At 34.4% G+C, this 25,843-nt stretch overlaps 2 protein-coding genes across 2 annotated transcripts; one reads left to right on the forward strand and one right to left on the reverse strand.

Annotated features, from left to right (window-relative positions):
- Positions 1-194: 194 nt before the first annotated feature.
- On the reverse strand, positions 195-5,281 carry LOC112749998 (protein NRT1/ PTR FAMILY 5.4-like). Its single transcript, XM_025798474.3, has 3 exons — positions 5,093-5,281; positions 4,714-4,928; positions 195-2,058 (listed from the first exon to the last, which is right to left on the reverse strand). Exons 1-3 carry the CDS (start codon positions 5,145-5,147, stop codon positions 385-387), a joined length of 1,944 nt encoding a protein of 647 aa, XP_025654259.1. The 5' UTR covers positions 5,148-5,281; the 3' UTR covers positions 195-384.
- Positions 5,282-7,838: 2,557 nt separating this feature from the next.
- Positions 7,839-9,686, forward strand: LOC112727626 (protein FAR1-RELATED SEQUENCE 5-like). Its single transcript, XM_025777453.1, has 5 exons — positions 7,839-7,967; positions 8,421-8,480; positions 8,630-9,170; positions 9,257-9,375; positions 9,429-9,686. Exons 1-5 carry the CDS (start codon positions 7,839-7,841, stop codon positions 9,684-9,686), a joined length of 1,107 nt encoding a protein of 368 aa, XP_025633238.1.
- Positions 9,687-25,843: the final 16,157 nt, after the last annotated feature.

Genomic DNA, 25,843 nt, shown 5'->3' on the forward strand with positions numbered 1-25,843 from the left:
TATATTTACGTTCTTAGTACTCTGCTATTGATGGGGTATAAGGACCTGTCTGTAACTACCTCATGCCAAAAATGCTCTAAGAATTACAGAAGAATTTCTAACCGTGATCACTCTAAAAGGCTGTCAATTGGGAAGATAATTTTGGATGTATATTAATGAATGCATGTTCAAATTTGGTGAAGGTACCACACTGATTTGGTAAAGTGAATTGCTCTTAGAGAGAAGAAGGTTTCATTGAGTAATACCTCATATTGATTCGTTCAACTAACTACAAATAGAGAGTCACCTTCAATATAAGAGGTGCTCAAAACAGAGAGAGGATCGAGTAACTAGAACAATTGTTGTAACAAAAAATTACAAGTCTAAAATGAGAACAACAAGCAATTATGCTTCGTTACTTTCTACTACAACAAGAAGTACCCCTTTGTTCTGGAGATTGGAATCTCCTTCAAAGATTGTTGTCAAATGTTCTTCTCTCGTTGCATGTTCTGAAATTGGCTCTATTTCATGATCATGCTCTGATATTTGCTCCATCTCAATTTCCTTATCCTCTTCGGGAACCTCTGGCCCTTGGTTAGTTGCCGAATTTTGCTCAACGCCATTTGCATCTTCAAAGTCTGATTCTAGACCATCATCAACCAATATTTGCTCCATCATTGTTTCTTCTTCTTCGTCCTCCGGAAATTCATTATTGTGCACAAACATGTAATAATAAACTAAAAAAACGACAAGAGACACAATATTGAGTATTGCTAATATGAGAAAATATCTGTCCAAATGGCGGCTAGCGGTGTTGTTTGATTCATAAAGCCAGCCGTCGAAAATCAAGAACCATGGTATGCTCAAGAGTTTTCCTAAACCATTCACCAGATTACTGAATGGCTCAGCAAAGTTACTAACAGATTTTGATGCATAGTTCTCGAATAACTTGGATAGACCGCCTTCAACAAGCGCTTCCGCCATTCCTAACAACAGAAATTGTGGAATCAAGACCAGTTTACTCATAATTCCTGTCGAATACAGTATATGATTTTCCACTCTCCATGCGAAGACACAAGAAATCGCAGCAAGAAACATTCCAATACCAATCTTCACGGTCGTTGAATCTTTTATTTTTCTCTTGGCTCCAAATTTGATGATGATCTTGCTGATCTTCTTAGCCACATGAGGTTCTTCCACTATCTGGAAAAGCAATGGTATTACCATCTCAGTCATGGTGGTCTTGAGTAAGAAGAGACCGGAAATGTCATTAGGCGTGAAACTTTTCAAACTGCTCGCTTGTGAAACAAAAAAAGTGTTCCCAGAAGCCGCAACAAAACTGTAAGGGAATAAGCAAAACCCCCAACAGAGCAACAACACAATGCTCTTGGCTTCTCTAACTTCCTTAACTGTGCAAAGCTCCCTTTTCGTCTCTTGCATATGGGGACTAACATCATGATTTTCACTTTGTTTCTGGTCAATTATAGCTGCTTTTTCCAACCATCCAAACCCCCAAGGTACTCGCGGTAACAACCTTACAACCCGGTCTTGGCCATGGTTAGCCTCATAGAGATGTCCCTGCTTATAATTCTTCCAGTAATATCCATCTTCTGTGGTTAAATATGCCAAAATCCTTTTCCTATAAGCTGCTTTGCACACTCTACAAAACTTGCCAACATTGCTTTCAGGAAGCAAATCTTCATGGTTGTACCATGCATATCCAAAGTAGAACAACATATAGCTCCCTACCATGAATGGTGACACAAATCTAATGCCGTGCCACGGATTATCACCAGCAACTACAGAGCAAATAACGACTGCGCCAAACGAACAAAAACATAGAAAGATCGTCCACGCAAAAGAGATATAGTATAGCCTTGCATTGTTGTTTATGCTTTGTTGTCCTAACTCTTCTTTTTTAGCTCTCGCTATCTCCTCCAAATGAGAGTCGAAAAAATCTTGGGACAAACATTTACCGGCGATGTTTCCCATTGTAAGAAGAGCAATTGCTACAATGACCATATAATATTCGAAGTACTTGCGATCTGACATTGAAGATATCCAGAACAACATTGAACCCTGCAAAAACAATGTAGATAATAGATACTTATCTTTAAGGAAAAAAAAAAAAAAAACTTGAATTCTACCATATTTGATAAATAACAATGTTATTGTAAAAAAAAAAACATTAGCCAACAAATCTGATATATAAATACATAGATTGTGTTCACATCTTTTAAATATATATTTAGTATTCTAATGCACACGCATAACTAATTAAAATATTTTCCTTCGTTCATTGTGTAAATATCTAAGTGATTTAATCGGTTCATTTGAAGATAATTAAAATCTAAGAGATATCTCCTATAAATCTTTTGTTTTAGAAACTATAAAGTAACCTTCAAAAAACAGTTCTTATTCAGTTATTTCAATTATATAAAAGGAATAAGTTATAAATCACATTTTCAGAATCTGAAGAGGAAAAAAAGAGACTATCTTAATACAACTTATCATATGATATGATCACCAGTTTTGTACAATTATTATATGAAAATTTTATTACTGTTTACATAGTCTAACTTTAAATGTAATTTCAATATCCTTAGCTTCTTTAATTTATTTGAGTAATAATTTAAAGACCTAATTTATAAGGAAAACTCACTAAAAATTAAAGGATATTAAACTATTATTTATTTTATAATATACCGTATTTAGTTTGATATACATGGGGAACTAAATTAGCAAATAATACTAATATTTTTACCCGTAATAATATTATAGGAATATAAATCTTTTAAAATTATGTTGGTTTTGTCATGACATTATAAATTATGGTACAAAAGATTTATAAAATTAAATTACTTTTACAAAACTGTCATAGGTAAAAGTCCCCGTCGGCTAAGAAGACCAAACTCTCCATAGATAAAAACAAATTAAATAATATGATTTTTAGTTATTATTTTCATGTATGTGAAAGAGTTTAATTTTTTATTAATAATTAATTTTAACATTCATTATCTAAAATTTAAAAGAATTTAATGTATATACTTTTACATTTGATTAGGTATTAATTCTGTTGTACAAATAAAAATAAGTAATTTTTATGCTTGTTATTTAAAAATAATATTTTTTCTCTATGTATATAAAAATATAATTAGATATTAGCATAAAAAAAATTATATTGATAGTTATAAATTAACACAAAATTAATTTTTTTTAAACAATTAAATATTGATTCTAACTTTTAATCACAACATAAGTATTTTCTCTAAATTATATGTAATAAATATTTGAAAGAAAAGATTTAAAAATATAGATTAGAAAGGTAAGCAGTAAAAATTTAAAACTAAATAAAAAATATGCATATAATAATATTTTTAATTTAAATTATATTATTTTATTAATTTTACTTTTTGTAGAACAGAAAAGTAGAGAAAAATAGAGAATGAGAGAAAAAAGAGAGGAAGATAAATCAGAAAAATGAGAGAGGGAGTTTGTTAATTTTAAAAAGAAAATTTTATTTTAATTGTAATGAAAAAATATCTAGTGACATATTTTGGTTTGTAAAAAATATAAAATATAAATTACAAATTATATTTAGAGTGGAAAGAATAGAGAAAAATAGAAAAAAAGGAGAGAGGTAGATAAGAGAATGTAAAAAAGGAATTTATTAATTTTGGAGAAAAATATTTTCTTTCAATTTTAATAAGAGAGTGTCATTTGATACATTTTAGTTATTAAATTAGTTAGTAATATATAATATATAATATAGTTATATTTTAATTTTAATTTTAATTTTGATTTTATTTAAATACAATTAGAGAATGTCATATTACATAATTTGATAGTCAAATTTATAATTAGTCATTGATAATAATATATAAGAAATATATATTAGGTGAAGGAATAAGAGAGATAGAGAGAAGGGGAAGAAAGAACTCTTTAATTTTAAAAAGAAAGAGATTTGATTTTAGTTGTAACGAGAAAATGACATATGACACATTTTAATTATAAAATTAGTAATATATAAAAAATAATAAATATAAATAATCAATTTATCTTTGTAGTAAAAAATTCTAATTTTTTTTTATTATGTATTTTTAGCTTAAACTTCTAACTTTAATTATTTCTTAAAAAATAAACAATCTTTTTTACACAGAAGGATTTTACGATGTTTCAATGCTCTACAAAATTACTGCTACGACAAACGAACAGGAGCTTCATAATAATAACTAATTAAGTTTATATATTTTTCATAAAATAAATATTTGAGGAATTTGAAATTTTTGGTTTTTTTAATATAAATTTTCAGTGTTTAATGTGTTAACTTGTGTTTTCACTTGTTAGCTAAATCTTTAACCAAAAATATTTACGAATTAATATTTTTTATTAATATTTATCAACATTTTAAATTAATACTTTATTTTTATATTATTTAAAATTTATGATTTAAAATTTAATATAAAATTTTTTTTATTAATTAAATATTGGTTAAAAATATAAATTTTGTTCATCATGTCATATTTAATTAAAAAATAATATTAAAGAGTCAATATTTTTCAGTCAACATCGATTAACTTAAAATTTTTTACTTCAAATAATAAATTCTTTAACTTTAGAATTCTAAATTATAAACCTTAAAAATAATGACTAATATTAGTTTAACTATCAGTTTAGTTCGCTCTATTTTGTCTTAATTGAAATAGTAATACGAATCTAATAGTAATTAACTACCATGGTGGAGGCACTTGCACAAAAACTTATTGCAGTGAAACTGCCGGTGTAGGCTTCTGACATTAGATAAGCAATCACGACAAACAAACATGACAAGCCATCTTGCATATTTCTAACCATAGTACTACCCCTTTCACTATTCATTGACTCTTTGAGATAGTCCATCATCGTAGAATTTAGCCAATTTTCCATGAGGTTGTAGCTTATCAGCAAACCTGAAACGTAAAATTACCCAATTGATGGGGAGAGAGACAGAGAACAAGGAAATAATTAGATATTTTAAATAAAATTTTAGGAATAAAATCCACTTATATGAGTAATATTTCGAAGATCAATTAAAGACTTATTTAAAAGAAAGTAGAGATGTTAAAAAGAATACCTAACATGAAAAATGGAGCTGGTTGTGGCTTCAGTAACTTGTGAAACTTCATCATCACCGAAACTAAGATGCCGAGTTTCAATTCATGCAATATTAAGAAATTATATAGAGAGGTGAAGTGGTGAACCGTGTCGGAATTAATTGCTCCGATATCATATGAAGATTCTCGGTAGCTCTCGCATTCTTACTGGTTACTTTCCCTTCTCAAATACCAATAGAAAAAGTTGAATTGTTAGGTGGTTCCAACAGTTACAATTTATCACTAGAGTACCTGAGCATTTTCCCCTTATTAGTAATAACTTCCAGGCAGTCCTTTTGACCACAACGAGCAGGGGCATGTGAAACCTAGGGTGTCTGCGGTGCGGTTTGGATCGATTTTGAATCAAAAACTCATCCGATCCGAACACTAATTTTACTTGCGGTGTGGTTTGGATTGGATGATGTTTTAAAAAAAATCCGATCCGATCCGATCCAATTTCAAGCGGTTTGGATTGGATTGGATTTGCGGTTTTGTAAATTAAAAAAATTAAATACATATAACAAGTCTTAACATTAAATTTTAAATAATTAATAATGACATAATAAGTCTCAACAATATCTTAAAAAACTAACGATAACATAACATAGAAATAAAATTGTAGGTTAGTTAAAATAAATAATAAATAACATTTTGAACATAAACTATTTATTAAATAATAATAATATATGAATAATATAAAAATATATAATAAATTAAACATGTTATAAGTATAATTATAAATATAATAATAAAATAATAATATTATAGCACATTGTGCGGTTTGGATTGAATTGGATCGGTTTTGAAAAGTAGATCCGAAATCCGATCCGATCCAGCGGTTTGTAAAAAATAAAATCCAATCAGATCTAAATTAGTACGGTTTTAATCGGTTTCAATTTGAATTAGATTGAATGAGCGGTTTAATTTGGATCGGTTTGAATTTGAACACCTCTAGACTGAAACCTGCTATTTTATGTTCAAAACATACTACATATATACTAAAATTAATGCTAAACTTATTTATTAATATAAAATATATATTAAAAATAAATTAAATGATATATATATATTTATACACAAGATCGCAAATTTTAATATACACATGACAATTTTATTTGTTTATTAAGATACCTAGCGTCTAGCGAGTTGAGCTACTACTACTGAGCTACCAGCCTACCAAGCAAGGTAAAAGTGTGTAGCATTAACTCGGAGAGGGACATATGCAGTAGTAAATTGATAAGTGTAATGCTATGGTACGGTTGATGATGCCATTTTTCTCCTCTCATGCCATGAAACTCGTTGGCACAGCTACGGGAGTAACACGTTTTCTTTCTCTTTGCAGGTTTGGAGTTAGGTTCGATTGCTCTACATCTTCCTAATCATAGCTACACCTTTTAACAAGGCAATATGTGCCACTAGTATCTTTCCCAATTCCCACTAATATAATTAAAATTTTAAATTTGAAATTGTCCACTAATATCGTGTTTTCTTTTTCTTTTTCTTTTTTTTTTTTCATTCGGCGTTCAGGTGCTAACAATATCATGACATGGACTCATGGTTACTATATATATATACTTATGTATCGTTATGTTATAAATTTTATATTGGATTTATTTTTTATTATAATTTAAAATTTAAAGTTATTAAATTTTTTAAAATTAAATATATACTAATTCAATCTATCTTACAATAATTTGAATTGAATTATATTGAAAAGTATATTTATATTGATACGTAACAATCGTTTAAAATAAATTAGGTTAAATTAAAAATTAAAATTAGATTGATAAAATTTAAATCATAATAAATTATATTCATTTTATTTTTTAAATTGAACTAAATTATACTACAAACGCCATTTTTTTTGTTGTTCAATGGCCTAATTGTACAAACGTTTCATTTATATTAGCAACGAAATACACTACAAAAAAAAAATTTTACAATAGCGATAAGTAAAATCGGTTGCTATTTACAACAGATTTTACGATGGATCAATTCTTTTTAGAACCAAAAAGAAGTTGATCGCTACTTGACGTTGTAGATTTGTGTATCCTATAACTACTAGAAAGAAAATAAGAGTATCATTTAACCAGTATTATTATTTTGCCTTTGCATGAGAATGGCTACTGTGAATCTTAGATATACCAGTTGTAACATGGTATTAATGAAGAAAATGGTCTTGTTGATAAAATAAAGGAAAAGTATAAGGTACCAAGAGTTGTATGTGCCAACTATTACCAACACTAATTAAAATTAATTTAAATATAATTTGTTATGTCAATTAAAAATTTGGTGGGTCCATTATAATGTAATTTAAAATGTGCAGAAGTGATAGCAAACAAACGTAGCATGATGCCAATTACAAACGCAGCTGGGCACACCGCCACGCAAACTTAATCCTCATTCTTCCTCCTGGTTGCATCTCCGTCGTCTTGCTTTTCATCTTACCGGATTGCTGCCATTTGATCCATCGACGGTGACATCGCCTTTACCCGGAGGATAAATCTACTGCGACGTGAGTCTTTGAAGGTGTCACGGTCTCCGTCGGGTTGCTTTTCATCATCTCACCGGAACGCCGCCATTTAATCCATCGACGGTGACATCGCCTTCACCCGGAGGCCACATCTACTGCAACTTGAAGTATTTGAAGGTGTCACGCGACCCTCTTCTCCTCAACCATCTTCGGTAAGGTACATGTGTCTTCGTTGAATCCACGTGGACCACATAATGTCGATGGAACAAGCAATTTTTGAAGAAGCATCATACGGCACATCATATGATGATAGTGATCAGTATAATTCTTGCGACGTTAATGTTCCATCGCTTAGTAAAGATGACACACAACATGTGGACAAGGTAATTTTTATGGTAGACTTATATTTGGTTATGTTTATATGTAACTTTATTTTTAGTTTGATATTGAGTTCTTAACAGAGATAAGCTTTGTTGGAAGAATTGTGATTTTACTTGCTTAATTAGGAATTGTGTGGATAATCTTTCTTTCAACTATGCTAGAATGGTGCTACATTTTACGTTTTCATTTTCTTCATTAGGAATTGTGTATATAATCTTTCTTTCAACTATGCTAGAATGGTGCTACACTTTCATACAGTTTATCATTTTTGTTTTGGTCACCATGTTTAATTGATGTTTGCAAATTTGATTAATGTTTGTTCAACGCCAGTTTAGTTTAAATTGTTTATTAGTTGGTGATATCAATGGATAAGTGGTTGGTGGAAGAGTTATTGTGAGTGTCGAACGGTGCATGGATATGTCTTTTGTTTATATGTTATCGGTTATCAATTTCAGGGGAAAGAATCTGGAAACATTATTCAAGTAGAGGACAATGCAACGGCAGTGAATCATGAGGTGTATAATATTCTTTATTTTGCTGAATTCCTGTACTCATGAGGGGATACTCATGAGGTGTGAAATATTCAAGAAGATAGGAAATTTTTATTTTAATTAGTTGAGTACTTTTTGTGTTGAATGATATTTTTTTCTGAATGGCGTTGCAGTTACCCGATCACACTGGAATTCCATTAGATGAAATCCCGTACGTAGGATTGAGATTTGTTTCCTTGCAGCGGGCACAAGAGTTTTACTTTAATTATGCAAAGAAAGTTGGCTTCGTGACCAGGATTAGGAATACCAACTTTGACAAGACCAGGAAGGATTCAAAGATACCCGTTAACCAATCGTTACACTGTAGTCATGAAGGTTATCGGGAGTCTCAAGTGAAGGCAGCAACTCAGGTAAAGAGAATAACAACAACCAGATGCAAAGCAAGGATATACGTCATGCTTGACAGGCAGAAGAATAATTGGATGGTCTCCAAACTAGAACTGAAGCACACCCACCCATGTTCTGCCAAGCATGCTGTGCACTACACTGAGTACAGAGAACTGACCATGCATGCCAAGTGTGTGATTCAGAATAACGATGAGGCTGGCATACGGCCCAACAAGACTTATCTCGCACTGGCGAACGAGTTTAGTGGCTCGTCGAATTTGGGTTACTCAGAAAAGGATGTCAGGAACTTCATTACGAGCAAGCTGCGTGTGCTAACAGAAACGCAGATGTGAAGGAAATGATTAGCTATTTCATGCAAATGAAAGATATCAACCCGAATTTTTTTTATGCAGTTGATGTAGACGAAGCTAACCAGTTTAAAAGTGCACTCTGGGTAGATGCAAGATGGAGGGATTCCTATGAATATTATGTTGATATGGTATCATTTGATACAAACGTACAGAAGAAACAAGTATGTTGGTGTGTTTTACCTCTATTTAAATGTTTGATGATTTTCGAATTTAGCTTGCTTTTGGTAATTTTAGTTGGATTTATTACAGGCACGGACTTCCATTTGCATCTTTTGTTGGTGTTAACCATCACGGTAAGTCCACTCTGCTCGGACATGCTTTGATGGGAAATGAGAAAATTTGTAGTTTCGAGTGGGTCTTTAAGCAATGGTTGAGGTGCATGGGATCTCCCCCACAGGCCATCATCACGGACCAGTACAAATCCATATTTGGTGCTATCAAGAATGTCCTTCCAGATACTCGCAACCGATGATGCATATGGCACATAATGAAGAAGATACCGTATAAGCTCGAAGGATATGCTCGGTTTACAAAAATAGATGATAGAATGCATGGCACTGTTTGGAATGCCAGGTCTATGGAATATTTCGAGAAGGATTGGTCTGCATTCATTGTTGAGTTTAACTTAGAGCGAAATAGATGGCTATCAGGTTCGTTCTGTATTGTGTTCTTATATTCCTCTTTTATATTGGTTTTGTTATGGAACCTCTGTATGGTGATTATTACTTTATTTTCTGTTGGTTATGTAGACTTTTATGACGAACGTCGGATGTGGGTTCCAATATATTTTCAAGGTGAATTTTGGGTAGGTATGAAAAGTACTCAACGGAGTAAGAGTATGCACGCCTTTTACGGTGGTTACTTGCATTGCAAGAGTGGACTGGTTCAGTTCGTGCATGAATATGACAACGTGCTTAAGAACAAGGAGCAAAAGGAACTGGAAGATGATGCTGCAGACTCTAAAGGAGTTGTCCCCTATTCATCGAGTTCTACAATTGAAAGACAATTTCAGCATGAGTACACAACCTCTAAGTTTAGGGAAGTACAACAGGAATTCAGGAAAAAAATGGGATTGTTTAGTCCGTGGTGCAACTCAAGAGGGTGATTTATTTCGTATGATCGTGAAAGAGCAATATATAGTATATGGGGAACCTAGGTCCTGGAACAATATTGTCGAGTTTGACCCATCGACACACAAAATTTGGTGCGAGTGCAACATGTTTGCATCGAGAGGTATTCTTTGTTGTCACTGTCTTGCTGTTTACTTTTATTATGGAGTAGGCAGAGTACCATCTTGCTATGTTCTCCCTCGATGGAGCAAGAATGTACAGCGAAAACACACTTTCATTAAGAGTAGCCATGACGAGAAGCGATCGGATGAAAGCCACAACTTATTTAGGAGACTGTGTACGCACTTCTTTAACGTGGCACAAGAATTTGTGATATGTGAAGAAGAAGTGGCCATCTTACATTCGGGTCTTAATGAGTTAAGGGCCAAGTTGGTTGATTATCGTGCGAACTTGGAGTCCAGAAGTGTTCCAAATACACAGAACAACATGGTGACACAGTGTGACCCAGCTTGTCTTGCATCTGACATTCAAGGTCCCTCTAAGGTCACAACAAAGGGTCGACCGAAACTGAAGAGGCTTGGATCTAAACTTGACGCCTCCATTAAGAGATCTATGCGAAGAAAGAAGAATAATCCACCTCAGGTATGTGTCTACCAGTACATAGTCTCTAACCACATGTTAGCATTTCTTGATGGATAAAGTTCTACGTGTTATTCACTTGTTTATGCATGTTTGCACCTTTTAGGAAATAACGGAGCTATCAATCCAAACATAATGGCGGTTTCTGCTGTGACAACGAACGAATCACAGGGACATGGTGGGTTCTTGTCTTTATTATACTCATTTCGACATACTTAGATTACGTTTGATTATGAATTTGTATGGACACTTGCCTTCTTTAGTATTATTTTTTTCCACTAATTTTTTTACAAATTATTCAGGTTTATTAATTTAAATGACATTTTTTAAGCTGAGGATATATCATTACTTAATGAGTTTTTTGTTATTAGGATGCGTATTTTTTAAATTTACAGTTGCTACACAAAAAATGTGAGTTATGCCTCATAATGAATCATTTAAGACTTCGTTGAAACCTTCAAGCTTTCGTAACTTTAAAAGAATATCGTCATGTATAAGACACATACGTACTGAGACAACTTCTGAAAAGTGATGATGCAATTAGGAAGTAACTGGAAAGACATATATGCGATTACATGAAAACACCAAAATGAAATAAGTCAGTCTTATAACACACGTATGGTATTAGACACATCGATATATACATAGATACATCCTAATAAGATATGGAAGACACATCTGGCGTTAAAAAGCCACATCCAAACAGAAGACACATACGTGAGTAGGCAGAACCTTGTCAACATCACATATCTATGATAGTCACTTCCAGTGTAGGACACATCCATGCTGAGACAACTCCGAAGGTGACAGGAAGAAATAAGGCAGAAACATGTAAGACACATATGCGATCACATGCAAGTACGAAAAAGACACATTATTATAAGACAAATATGACAGAAGACACATCCATGTAGACATAGACACATCCGATAAAAATATGGAAGACACATCTACTGTTAACAAGACACACCCTTTCAGAAGACACATCCATCAAAAGGACACACTTGTCAACACCTGTCGGAAGACACATCCATTTTCATGCACCTACGAACAACACTTGAATAGCAATACACTGCTAACATAAATGGAGACATCTAAAATATAAGACATTCAAACTGTGACATGCTTAACAATTGGAAACAAAAATATCGCAAAGTGTATCAGTTGGTCAGCTTGTGCATAAACTTATCCCAGACAAACATGTGAAGGAAAAAGAATATAAAACAAAATGCCTGTGTAAAACAAGGAAAATATTTAAACCCAACAAAAAATATCTCACAATGTGAGGATTACCCTGCCCTAAGTAAACTAGAATGTAATATACAGCCTTTTTATTTCGATATTTATCTTTTTTTGCTTGGCTGTTTCTTTTGCATCCCTGCAGCTCGCCGAAGCATGCTCTTTGTCCCAGGTGTTGTAAATGGAGTCCTAACCTCCTTACGTTTGTTCCTTGGTTGGTTGCGGCACACGGGAGGTCGATCACGGCTGCTAACGACATTCAGAGCATCTCCAATGACCAAATTTTTGTGACATAGGATGATGTCAAGTATTATCTCTAATCTATATAACTTGATAGTGTCCTGCATGTGAAAATCAAAGTTAGGTAACTACATGTAGGTTCAGACAACGGCATGTGCTTAAAAATTCAGTTAACTATAGCTAGAATTCGGAATCTCACATAATCCCAGTCATTCACATTCCCAGCTTCAGTCCAGTACTCCATAAACTTTATTGCATACACCCCACAATCAAAACTATTTGAATAGAAATAACAGATTGTATTAGGAGAACCAGAAAATATCTAAATGAAACTTAATAAATACAACCTTTGAAGATTTTGAGGGAGACTCACCCATTTGGTTGTACTGGAACAGAGGCATATGTGCAAGGTAGCCCTTGTTGAGTGGGCTTATAAGTGGGGATGGCCACCTGTGCTATGTCCTCAATGAGCCTCGCCTAAACCAAATTGAAAACACTTAAATAGAATACAATAACAAGAATTAAATAAAGCCTAAGGGTGACGAGATGTTGTGGTACCGCATATGCATCTAGCCTGCTCCGGAATGTATTCTGTTGTCTTTTGGGTATTGATGATAAGTCATCTTAGCCTAGTTTCACTAGTCTCTTTCTTTTGTTTTTAATTGAATTATGCACTTTCTTGAGGCCTAAGCAAGCCAATTTGGGTAGAATTTTCATGCTTCCTTTGATTGAATCAACCATAGATAAATTCATGCTTTTTCATGAGATTTGATGCCATAATGGTTGCATATTAGGATAGAATGAATATCTCATGATTTTGAGCATAGCTTTGATGTGTTTGGTTGGTTAATGATAGGTGAAGAAAGCTTGGAGAAAAGTTGAAGTAAGAAGGAATGGCTAGAAGCAAAGAGAGGACAATGAAACAAGTGAAATTGAACCAGGAAGCATAAAGTTGGACTTGAAGTTAGCCCTCAAACTTTTGCACAAACTTTTGGGTGAAAAGTTAGCCTCAAAGTTAGCCCCCTAACTTGGAGGCTAACGTGAGAATTTGAAAACCACCCCAGGGCTACTCAACGTTTGCGCCAACGTTAGCCCCCTAACTTGGAGGCTAACGTTGGCATGAAAAATTTGTCCCAGGGCTACTTAACGTTGGCATGAAAAAATTGGCCATGGGTTCCTCACGTTTGCTCCAACGTTAGCCCCCTAACTTTTGGGCTAACGTTGGCACATGAAGTTGTAAGGCTAGGGGCAAAAGTTTGCGCCAACGTTAGCCCCCTAACTTTTGGGCTAACGTTGGCGCCATTGGTGCATTAGGAAGGGCCAACGTTGGAGCTAAAGTTAGACCCCTACTTTGGCACCAACGTTGGCATCAGTAAATTTGGCTATCTGATATGAAAAGTTTGAGCAAAAGTTAGACCCCTAACTTTGGCTCAAACTTTTACTCCAACTTCTACAAAAATCCAATCCGGTTCAATTGGTTCACTTCGGTTCCTCTCCAAACTCCAAGAGCAATCAACCAAGGCCTCTTTCAACCCAATTCCACCAAGAGCAAAAGCCCAACTCAAGGCTTGAAGATCATTTGAAGAAAGTGTATAAATAGGCTAGAATTCAAGTTATTCGGAGAGCTTCCTTTTCTTAGTTTTCATAGAGCTTTCCTTTTAGTTTTGGATATTGAGTGAATTTTAGTTTCTTAGTTTCGGGGAAGGAGAATTCCATTCTCTTCCTCTTAGTTTTAGTGCTTTCAATTTCAATTACTTTGTCTTGGATCTTGGGTTGGAGAATTGAAGGAATTCTGTTTCAATCTCATCCTTGGATCTCTCTGTTTCTTTACTGCTTACTTGAATTTAATTTTCCGTTAATTGCTCTTCATCTAATTTCTTTGCAATTTACATTTCCCTTGCAATTGTTCTTGTTGGATCTAGGAAGGCATTGAGATCTAGACTTGGTTTTCTAGTCTCTGGGTCCTGAGATCTAAATTCCAACTTTACATTCTGTTTAATACTTTCCATGCTCATTTACTTTTCTGTTTAAGATCCGATTTGATCTAAATCATTCTCTACTTCTCTGCTTGTTGCAATTTTACTTTTCCTTGTTTAATTTCTGCAAATCCAACTCCCAATTCCCTTTACAATTCAAGCCATTTACATTTCCAGCACTTTAAGATTTTGCAATTTATATTTCTTGCAATCTAAGTTTCTGCCATTTAATTCTTGTTATTTAAGATTCAGCAATTTATTTCCTGTTCTCTTTACTTTCAATGCAATTTAAATTCTGCAAATGACCAATCAATCAACCAAATCTTGATTCGCTTGACTAAATCAACCACTAAACTAAAATTGCTCAATCCTTCAATCCCTGTGGGATCGACCTCACTCCCGTGAGTTTTTATTACTTGATGCGACCCGGTGCACTTGCCGGTTAGATTTGTGTGTTTTGAGAGAAATTCATTTTTCCACCAAAATATCTCATCAAGTTTTTGGCGCCGTTGCCGGGGATTGATTAGATTGACAATGATTAAGTGAGGTGGTAGTTTAGATCAAGCACTTTTTCTTAATTTTTGATTAACCCACTAACTGTTTGAATTTTTGCCTAAACTAACACTAACTCTGCTCTCTCAGTAGAGTACGTTGCTTTTATGGTTCTGTGTCTGTTTCTTGTTGTTCTGTACAACAAAAGCAATTTTCTTCTGATTTTCTCTCAAAGCCTATTAACTGTTTGACACATTGTGTCAACTAATCCTCTGACTACATTCTGGCATGAGAATATCCAATTTTCATTTAGATTGTTTGTGATTGTGCAGATCATGGAGGAAAGGAATCCTACAGCAAGAGGAGAAAAACTGAGGCATTATGATTTTCAGCCTCCATAATCAAAGAGCAAGATGTCAAGCTAGTGACAATAAAAGAGCGCTTGTTGGGAGGCAACCCAACCGGAGATAACTTTCTTTTCATATCTGTTTCAATAAAAAGGTTAATTAGTTTTATCTATATTGCAAGAAGCTAAGTTTGGTGTTGCACACCAAAACAATCTAAGGGAGAATGAAGGATTCTAAGTTTGGTGTTCCACCAAAATTTCATCATACAATATATTCTCACCTTTTGCATAATGCTAGCTTCAAGCATTTAGACAAACTAATTAACTATTTTGCTGTTTTTAGTTTTATTGCTTTTGAAAAAAAAAAAGAGAAAAAGAGTTTCACACATGGTTAATCTTATGCATGAGAATTATTGGCAAGGTACTAAGTTTGGTGTTCCCACACCAAAGTAAGTTCAAAGTCCCACAAAATAAATCATGCATGCTAACCATTTTTCAAGTGCTTGGGGAACAAGCAACTTTCAATATCACTGCAGAGTACCATACAAACTTTTGGAAGGATTAAGCATCATCAACCAAAGAGGTGAAAGATGAACATGAAAGTCAGAATGGATGATGATGAGAAGAAGGAAAGCAAGTGAACTCCAACAGGTTGTATTGTTAAGTGATTGTTTTACATCAAATATTGCGTAATTGAAAGTTGGATTGTATCCTTATTTGTCCCGCCTGTCTGCATAGTATAGTTTTCTTTATATACCCCTGCCTGCCTGCATAGCATAGTCTTTCTTTATAATTCAATAAGCAAGATGCTTGATTATTCACAACATTCTTATCTTCAAAACTTGTTTGCACTCAATTTTCAAGAATGCATCACATGAAGGTTCTTTGAAACGAAGGATTGAGGAATTAAACAATTTCGAGGTAAGCAAAAGATTAGGAGAAGTGGTGGTTCTAGTTGTATGATTATGTATTGAGGTTGCATGCTTGTGAAAACTTGCATGGGAGCTCATAGGCAGGATATGAAGTTCAAAGAAGTATTGTGGAGATTCTCAAAAATCAATTGATCCGAGAAGCAGCAAATAAAACAAAAAGAAAAGTAAAGAAAATACAAAAACAAAAAGAACATGGCCCAAGGCTCTGAGCATCAATTACTAGGCAGAAAAAGAAAGAAAGAAACAAAAACTCAAAGAGTTGCTATCCTAGTAAATGCTTGTGGTTGAAGTGTGTCAAGGAAAGAGGCTTGAGCAAGTAAATCCTTAGGGGTGCTTTAACACCTAATACCTTAAAACCAACTGGTTTAGGAGTATTGATTGAAAACTTATTTAAAGAGCCGCTTTGAGACATGACACTTAGAGTCGAGGCCAAAGCACAGAAACTATAAGCTGCTTCAAGGTGATTACATATAAAGAGATCTCCATGATACCATTTGGATGAAAATCCTAAGACCTACGACTCCCAATATGTGAGGACTAGTGAGCACTGAAGCCCTTGCATGAGCATATGATTTAGAGCTCACCCCACTGTTACTTAATCACTTCACTCACTGTACTTTACAAGTGTTCTTCAATCCATCTTAATTGAAAGAACCTCTGAGCATAAATCTTTTCTTGCTTGGGGACAAGTAAGCTTTAAGTTTGGTGTTGTGATGACAAGTCATATTAGCCTAGTTTCACTAGTCTCTTTCTTTTGTTTTTAATTGAATTATGCACTTTCTTGAGGCCTAAGCAAGCCAATTTGGGTAGAATTTTCATGCTTCCTTTGATTGAATCAACCATAGATAAATTCATGCTTTTTCATGAGATTTGATGCCATAATGGTTGCATATTAGGATAGAATGAATATCTCATGATTTTGACCATAGCTTTGATGTGTTTGGTTGGTTAATGATAGGTGAAGAAAGCTTGGAGAAAAGTTGAAGTAAGAAGGAATGGCTAGAAGCAAAGAGAGGACAATGAAACAAGTGAAATTGAACCAGGAAGCATAAAGTTGGACTTGAAGTTAGCCCTCAAACTTTTGCACAAACTTTTGGGTGAAAAGTTAGCCTCAAAGTTAGCCCCCTAACTTGGAGGCTAACGTGAGAATTTGAAAACCACCTCAGGGCTACTCAACGTTTGCGCCAACATTAGCCCCCTAACTTGGAGGCTAACGTTGGCATGAAAAATTTGTCCCAAGGCTACTTAACGTTGGCATGAAAAAATTGGCCATGGGTTCCTCACGTTTGCGCCAACATTAGCCCCCTAACTTTTGGGCTAACGTTGGCACATGAAGTTGTAAGGCTAGGGGCAAAAGTTTGCGCCAACGTTAGCCCCCTAACTTTTGGGCTAACGTTGGCGCCATTGGTGCATTAGGAAGGGCCAACGTTGGAGCTAAAGTTAGACCACTAACTTTGGCACCAACGTTGGCATCAGTAAATTTGGCTATCTGATATGAAAAGTTTGAGCAAAAGTTAGACCCCTAACTTTGGCTCAAACTTTTACTCCAACTTCTACAAAAATCCAATCCGGTTCAATTGGTTCACTTCGGTTCCTCTCCAAACTCCAAGAGCAATCAACCAAGGCCTCTTTCAACCCAATTCCACCAAGAGCAAAAGCCCAACTCAAGGCTTGAAGATCATTTGAAGAAAGTGTATAAATAGGCTAGAATTCAAGTTATTCGAAGAGCTTCCTTTTCTTAGTTTTCATAGAGCTTTCCTTTTAGTTTTGGATATTGAGTGAATTTTAGTTTCTTAGTTTCGGGGAAGGAGAATTCCATTCTCTTCCTCTTAGTTTTAGTGCTTTCAATTTCAATTACTTTGTCTTGGATCTTGGGTTGGAGAATTGAAGGAATTCTGTTTCAATCTCATCCTTGGATCTCTCTGTTTCTTTACTGCTTACTTGAATTTAATTTTCCGTTAATTGCTCTTCATCTAATTTCTTTGCAATTTACATTTCCCTTGCAATTGTTCTTGTTGGATCTAGGAAGGCATTGAGATCTAGACTTGGTTTTCTAGTCTCTGGGTCCTGAGATCTAAATTCCAACTTTACATTCTGTTTAATGCTTTCCATGCTCATTTACTTTTCTGTTTAAGATCCGATTTGATCTAAATCATTCTCTACTTCTCTGCTTGTTGCAATTTTACTTTTCCTTGTTTAATTTCTGCAAATCCAACTCCCAATTCCCTTTACAATTCAAGCCATTTACATTTCCAGCACTTTAAGATTTTGCAATTTACATTTCTTGCAATCTAAGTTTCTTCCATTTAATTCTTGTTATTTAAGATTCAGCAATTTATTTCCTGTTCTCTTTACTTTCAATGCAATTTAAATTCTGCAAATGACCAATCAATCAACCAAATCTTGATTCGCTTGACTAAATCAACCACTAAACTAAAATTGCTCAATCCTTCAATCCCTGTGGGATCGACCTCACTCCCGTGAGTTTTTATTACTTGATGCGACCCGGTGCACTTGCCGGTTAGATTTGTGTGTTTTGGGAGAAATTCATTTTTCCACCAAAATATCTCATCAGGTATGCTATCTAGTACAACCAGTTTTTTCCCGGATACATCGAACGTATACACCCACCAGTGACGGCTGATACATACAGAAAAAAACCACTGCAACATTATGCAACTGTAATTAGGCATTTTAAGTGGATTTACAATGGAAAACACTTGCCCGTTGTTCGGGTGGAAATAAAGATATGAACTTCTCATTTGACAAACAGACTTACCCATTTTCTCTTTGAAGCTGTTACCTTATCAAAATACCTAGTATCAACACCAAAGTTTTCTCCCAAACCCGCACACACCAGATTTGGGCCGTCCTGAAGCTGCAATATATTATTTTCGACCAACAACATTTCCTATCCAAAGACGAATACGAGGTTGTTTAATAAGTTTAATCTACTTAAATTATTCATATAAAAGTCGTCTTACCAGTATCCCTGGACACACGCAGTAGAAGTCATGCGTGAATCTTCTTGACCCTGAGTCATTGAATGCGCAACACATCCAGTGCACGACCTACTTAACAAGAATGTAAAGATTAATTATCCGCAAAACAGAATGCCTAAACAAATTTGATTACCAAGTTTTTGGATTACATACATTGTTATTGAGCCAAGCACGTGGCCTCAAGGTGTACAAGTCAGCCCTTCTCAGCACTAAGTGTGGTCTACCCTCGTACGACGCGACTTTTTGCTGACTAGCAAGGGATCTGTCCACAGCCCATTCTCTGATTCTTTGTTCGTCCCGCTCAGTGATTTTTCGTCCCTTTAGTAACAGATGAATGGGTCGAGGGGGGACGGCGTGGGTGTTTTGAAGATCTGCATCATCCCAAGTGAGAATGATGGGCGTGGTGGACTCGGTGTGGGGACTGAAGACCCTTTTGGAATAATTGTTTGTATCGGGTCGATGCTAATGGCTCTCAATGGGTAACGTCACTCGATTTCTTCCCATAGCCTTTCGGACTCCGAATCTCGCTGCGATAAGATGTCAGGGTGCCTGTTTCAAAATTAAGCATGTGGGGGCGGTCAACCTATATGAATTTCAAAGAGAAGAAGTGAAAAACAATGCACACTATTAAGGAAACAAAGTTATATACTATTCACTTGCATGTCAAAAAATTCACTAGAATATTCCTAAATTCCTGAATAGTCAATCATTGCATTTGACGGAGTTTTTGGTTCAGCATCATTCGTCTCAGTTGGTTTCTTTGATGTGTTCGGGAGGCTTGTTGCGATGTTCTCCCTTTCTGTCCCTTTTTGCTGTTGTGATTTACTTTTATGGGCTTTGATGCAGATTCTCTTGCCAATGGGTTGGTTATCATCGTCATCCTCGTCGAAAGTAATTGCGTTATCTTTTTGGTTCTTTATTCTCTCTGTCTTTCTCGTTTTGCTTGTCTCCCCTTTTGCCAAACAAGATTTTGGTGTCCTCTTCAAATCATATTTATGACGTAGTCTCTTCGCAATAGGCTCATCGTCATCATCATCGCCATCACCCTCTCTGCGATCAGATCCCTAAATTTACAACACCAAGCTATTCAGTTTCAATAAGGACATGGTGCCTAGAATTCACACTATTAACGCAAATTAAAGGTATACAACTTCTCTTTAAGCAATATTAAGGAGGGTCTTAGCAGCCACTGTTAAGAAAAAAAATGGAACTTTCATTTTATTTTTATTTTACAAATCTAAATAACAGATTCATTATATAGCCATCTTTACTCACTTTTTTGCACCCATCAGGACTCATTGTGTGGTTCATGTCTTCTTTGTTAAGACCTGTGCCCATTGTGTGCTCTTCTGCAGCACCTTCGAGGACCACACCATCGTTCCCTCCGGGTACGCTAAAAGCCTGTTTAGGGTCATCAACTAGTCAAAAGACACACAAAACTAAAGCCACATCCAGCACAAACACATCCAAATAAGGTTACATGAAAAAACACAACCATAACCGACAAACCAAAGTCATTAATAATTCAACGCACAACCATAGATTCCAGGTCTTCAAAAGTGTACTTGCAGTTAATTACAAGAGAAAGAGAGCTTCGAAGAGTACCTCGAGTTGAATAGTTGCTGCCATGGCGCTAAGCTCCTTGGCATTCCATGCAAAAAGCCATGGCTGAGGTTCTTGACAATTATCGAGATCACCATGCTTTAGCTTCTGGAAGTACAACACCTGTGGATATTGCATACAAAACTTATTTATTTGGATGCAAGGGATGGACAGATTAACATGCATGCTAAATTTAAAATGTTACCAGCAAGGCAAACATGTAGCCCTTGCAAGACTTGTTATTTTTACGTTGGTACTTCCTAATTGCTTGTTCTAATGATTTGAAAATATGCAACGGCCAACGGAATCTCCCGGGATCAGATACATCAAGTATTGTATCGATGTGCCATGGTGAGATGACGTGTTACACAGTCGGACACAGAAATATCTTCAGCACGAGCAGGATGAAATGCCTCCTAAACTCTATCCTGTCATCTTCAGTATCCATAGCGCACTGGTTAACAAAGTCCCTTGGCTGTATAGTATTTAACTGGTGAAATCTTCTTCTTATCGACACATGGTCAGCATTACCAGCGTCGAACGGTGGGAAGTCATCAACTGCAGCATAAATGTGTATTAAACACGGTAAAACGACCAGCTGAATAGGAATAATAAAGGTAAAACCACAGAGACCGAAACCATTTTAACCAATAAAATGCTATTTAACAGATAAAGGTATTCTCACCACCGGGCAGAATTCGGAACAGACGTTCGAACAGCTCAGGCCCAATGCGGATGACTCCATCAGCTACTTTCAAGGTGCTTGTTTCAGTGTCGTAAGCCTTGGTCAATATCACCATTATCCCTTGTTTAACATTCCACTTTGGTACTAGCTTAAGAAAACCAAAACCGATTTCTTCTATCTCATCTAGCTTTTCTTGGACTTGATTAGTTTCCATATTGTGGAACAGATCTGCGATGTAGCATGGTTTTACCGTGTCTCTAGTAATTTCTGTCAACATTAACCAAGACCTTCAGAAACAAACCAATGCTAAAATAGAAAGAAACACAAGTTTCTAAATAATTTAATACCGGCTTTCTCATGTCTTGACGTCGATATCTTGCAACAGTTTGAAAATTCTGTCCAAGTTCCAACTTGTGTTTTCTTCCCCGAACTCAACTAAGTAAGCGATACACGAAAATGATGAAATATAGATAAGCACCAGATAATAAAACGATCATATATCGCATTGAAATATTTATAACAAAACCTCCAGCTTTTAAATTTGTTTTGTGTTACCTGGCCTTTCCCGAATTTAACTTTCATTCAATTTCATTTAGAAAACGAAATTAACAGAATAAAGATAACTAAAGAAGATCAAAAAGAAAAGTAAACTCAGGTGTGGGAAGTAAAAAATAAACATATACATAGCTTGAGAATGACGGTAGTGTGTCTTCAAATTTTTATCCTTTTACTGTTTTTATCTCAAATAAAGGATATAATTATTATTGCTCATTTATGCTATTGTTTATTTCTTTAGGCTAAGATTGAATTGATATTGAAAAATTGAGACAATATTTTAATAATTAGATATTAAAACTAAAATTTAAAAATATTAAATTTCTTTCTAAATGCATTGTTACCTATTACAATAGATACCTCTACCAATATACAAAGGCATGTGCACTGTGTACATAATACATACACATGAATATATAAATATAACACTACTGCATGAACAAGTCACATGTAACTAAATCTTAACTGATTGAATAGATCCAATTATGTGATTAATTACTACGCTTTCAAAAACTTGAGAAGCAGAAAATTGTAATACAAAAAAGTCAAGATCACAGCCAAGATCACAGGATTCTTTAGCTCTGGTGTGTTCGATTTAATGTGTGTGTGTGTAGTAAGACACATTTAAGACAAAAGTTCAAGTTACTTTGTAATTGTGAGGAGGAATGAGAAGACACATCTGAGGTAAGGTCCCCATAAATTAAGGTAATAATAATTCTCACAATGACAAACTAATTCATCAAAGATAGTACATACATAGTTAAATATAGCACAATCAAATGTATCATATTACATGGGAACTGCCACAAGGATCATCAACACCGATTTAAATTGTTATTATTAAATTTTAATTTAAATGTATCTTATTACATGGGAGCTGTCACAATACCATTAATCGGATACGCCAACATATATAATGAATTAAAAAAATCAGTCAATTATTAAAAAACAAAAACTAAGACTATTTCATGGTAGAAGGGAAATAAAAAGGCTGTGTACAGCAACAATATTATATAATATGGGACCACAAACATATGTTCCGAATTCTACTCCAGAGTCAAAATCCGTCCAACAAAAAAATACATCAGCGTAACTATCATGGCAACAACATTTTTTTCATATAGCTAGGCACAACATCGTAAACCATAGTAACACACATGGGAACCATATCAACAATAGGCCTATTAATCGATATATTTCTGTTTTTTTAAATGGAACATGCAACAGACACAACACCATTGTTGACTAAATCTCAATTCCAGTATAATGTTCACAAATGAACCCAATAACTAGAAATTAGCCAAAAACTTGAAGACCCACTTACCTGCTGTTGTTCCGCTGGTGTCGAAGGGAAGAGACACTGCAAGTGGGGCTTGAACTCGAGACAGGGATCGACGCCGGGAACGCGATTCAGCTACAAACTAGTTACGAGGATAATTTCTCCACGAAGACGGAAGAGTCCAGCCGTAGTGTGTCTTGTGGCGGACCTACCGGAGGGTGTTGCGTTGAAGGTTTTCACGGTTGGATGCGTCTCCACCATGGCAACATGCAGCCACTCAGGGTGTGACTCTTGGCGGATGTGGGACCATACCTGTCAGTGGCGGCAACTGTTTTCCTGGCGGCGTTGACTCCGTTGACGAATGCGACCGGAGAAGAACGGCTGTCCGGCGTGCTACGCGGCACTGCCAGAGGAGATGGGGAGTGGGGGTGTGTCTCAGCAGTAAGAACAAGTGGAAAGAGGGTAAATTAGGGTTACAGGGATAAACATGTGGTATTAGGATTAACTGGATTAATTTGGGGTGTGCTTTTCTGGATAATTGGGCTTTCTAAAACAGTCCACTAACCTTTAGCAGATTTTGGCAAATTTCTTCTTGGTAACATAGCACGGTTGATAAACATATGAATCTGTAGTGTTTATCATTTAACGTGTGTGTGGTCGAAAGAATTATAAATAATTCCTAAAAATTTTAAGACGAAAATATTATATCCTCATACTTGGTTCAAAATTTAAAAAATTATTTTTAAATAAGTTTGATTTCAAAAAATTAAAATACCATCATTTCAATTTTCATCTTCTCTCTGAATATATTTGATTCCCATTAAAATAAAATTTAAATAACAAAATAATACTTTGAACTACACACATATCCATAATGTGATTATTATAATTGATGCCACAAGATGCTATGGTTTAGTAGGAAAGCGTAGGAGTTAGTTCAGTTTAAGCTTTAAACTTAAACCAGCACACAAATACCTGCATCTATCTGCTGCCCTAACAGAATCAGTATTTTGATATTAAGTAGGAACATTTATTTTGTCTAGACTGAAACTCTGAACTAAAAATCGATCTGTTCATTTTATATTAATTTTAGAAAAGAGAAAATATCATCGGATTACAAGCCATGACCATCCTTTCTTTTCTTTTTATTTGATAAATAAATTTGATATCCAAGCTTTCTATTCATAAACATGTAGGGAAGGCTGCAGTCGATGGTGGCTACACTGTTATTGCAGACACAATATAATCTGATGATCCTATAATCTAGTGATCATGAACGTCTTCGGTTAAATTGAATTTGTGTGGATTTTTGTCTCCAATTAAATTTTGAAGGATTAAAATGAAAAGTAGAATGCATTGACCTTTTTGTTATAATATTTGTAGATTCAATAACATTGTGAATCTTTATTTTTGTTATATATTCATGTCTTTGAATTCTTAAGATTCTTAAGTTTTTTTTTCTCCATGTAAACGGAATTTTTTTCTTTCTTTGTTCTTTGCATATATTTAGAGCATTGACTATAAAGTCATTAATGTACATTTAGATTGTGATTATAAATTTGATGTATTTATGAATTTTTTTTTATTTTTATATTTTTAAATAGACATTGTGAATATTATTTGTATTTATTTAAAAATTAATCTATGTTTGATTTTTTTATATTTTGTTAAAATATAATTATTTATAAAAATTAAATTTTAATAGTGGTATACGTAAAATTAGTAAAAATCTATAATTAGGAAATCAACAATAACAATGACTGATTTAACTATCGATTTTAGATTTTTAAATCAGACATCAGTGACCGATTTAACGTCCGAGTTCATCAGCGATCGAAAAATTGCTTACTATTTAGCGACTAATTTAGTGGCCAAAAAATTAGTTGCCATTTAGCGATCAGTATCATTTGGTACTAATTTGGTACCATTAATTGAAAATCGGTCGCTAACTATTAGAGACTGAAATTGATCGCTATTTTCTAATCGGCGACTAAGATTTTAGCGACTACCAAAATCAGTCGTTTTTCCAGTAATTTCTTGTAATGATATACACATATCTTATTATACTATAAAAAAAAATATTTTTTGTCAGTAAATTCTTGATATCTTGTTTGTAAACAAGATTTGGTCAATTAAAAATAATTTACTTATTTTATTTATATTATAAAGTATTTTAATGTTTAGATATTTTATATAAAAATATCTTTTTATTTATTATGTTTGGTATAATAATATAAAAATATAGATTAAATGCATATAGGATACGTGTATTAATAATTATATATATAATCGAGCTAACACAAGAGCTAATGAGTTGAGCTGATCCAAACACAAGCTTGACTCATTTAATTTATGATCTCAATTCCAAGTTCAAACTCGACTCACCAGCTCACGAGTTCAACTTATTGAGTTATTAATGAGTCGAACTCGGTTCAATGACTGATTGGGTTCTTATAATTTTAGTATTTTCTAAACCGAAAAAAAGAGAATATGACTCAAAATGGCAAAAAAGAATAAATAAAAGATGAGTTCACTAACTCAGTTAATTCTTTTAAGGTTTAATTACGCTGTT

The sequence above is a fragment of the Arachis hypogaea genome, chromosome 2 (assembly GCF_003086295.3).
Source record: "Arachis hypogaea cultivar Tifrunner chromosome 2, arahy.Tifrunner.gnm2.J5K5, whole genome shotgun sequence".
Taxonomy (NCBI): Eukaryota; Viridiplantae; Streptophyta; class Magnoliopsida; order Fabales; family Fabaceae; genus Arachis; species Arachis hypogaea.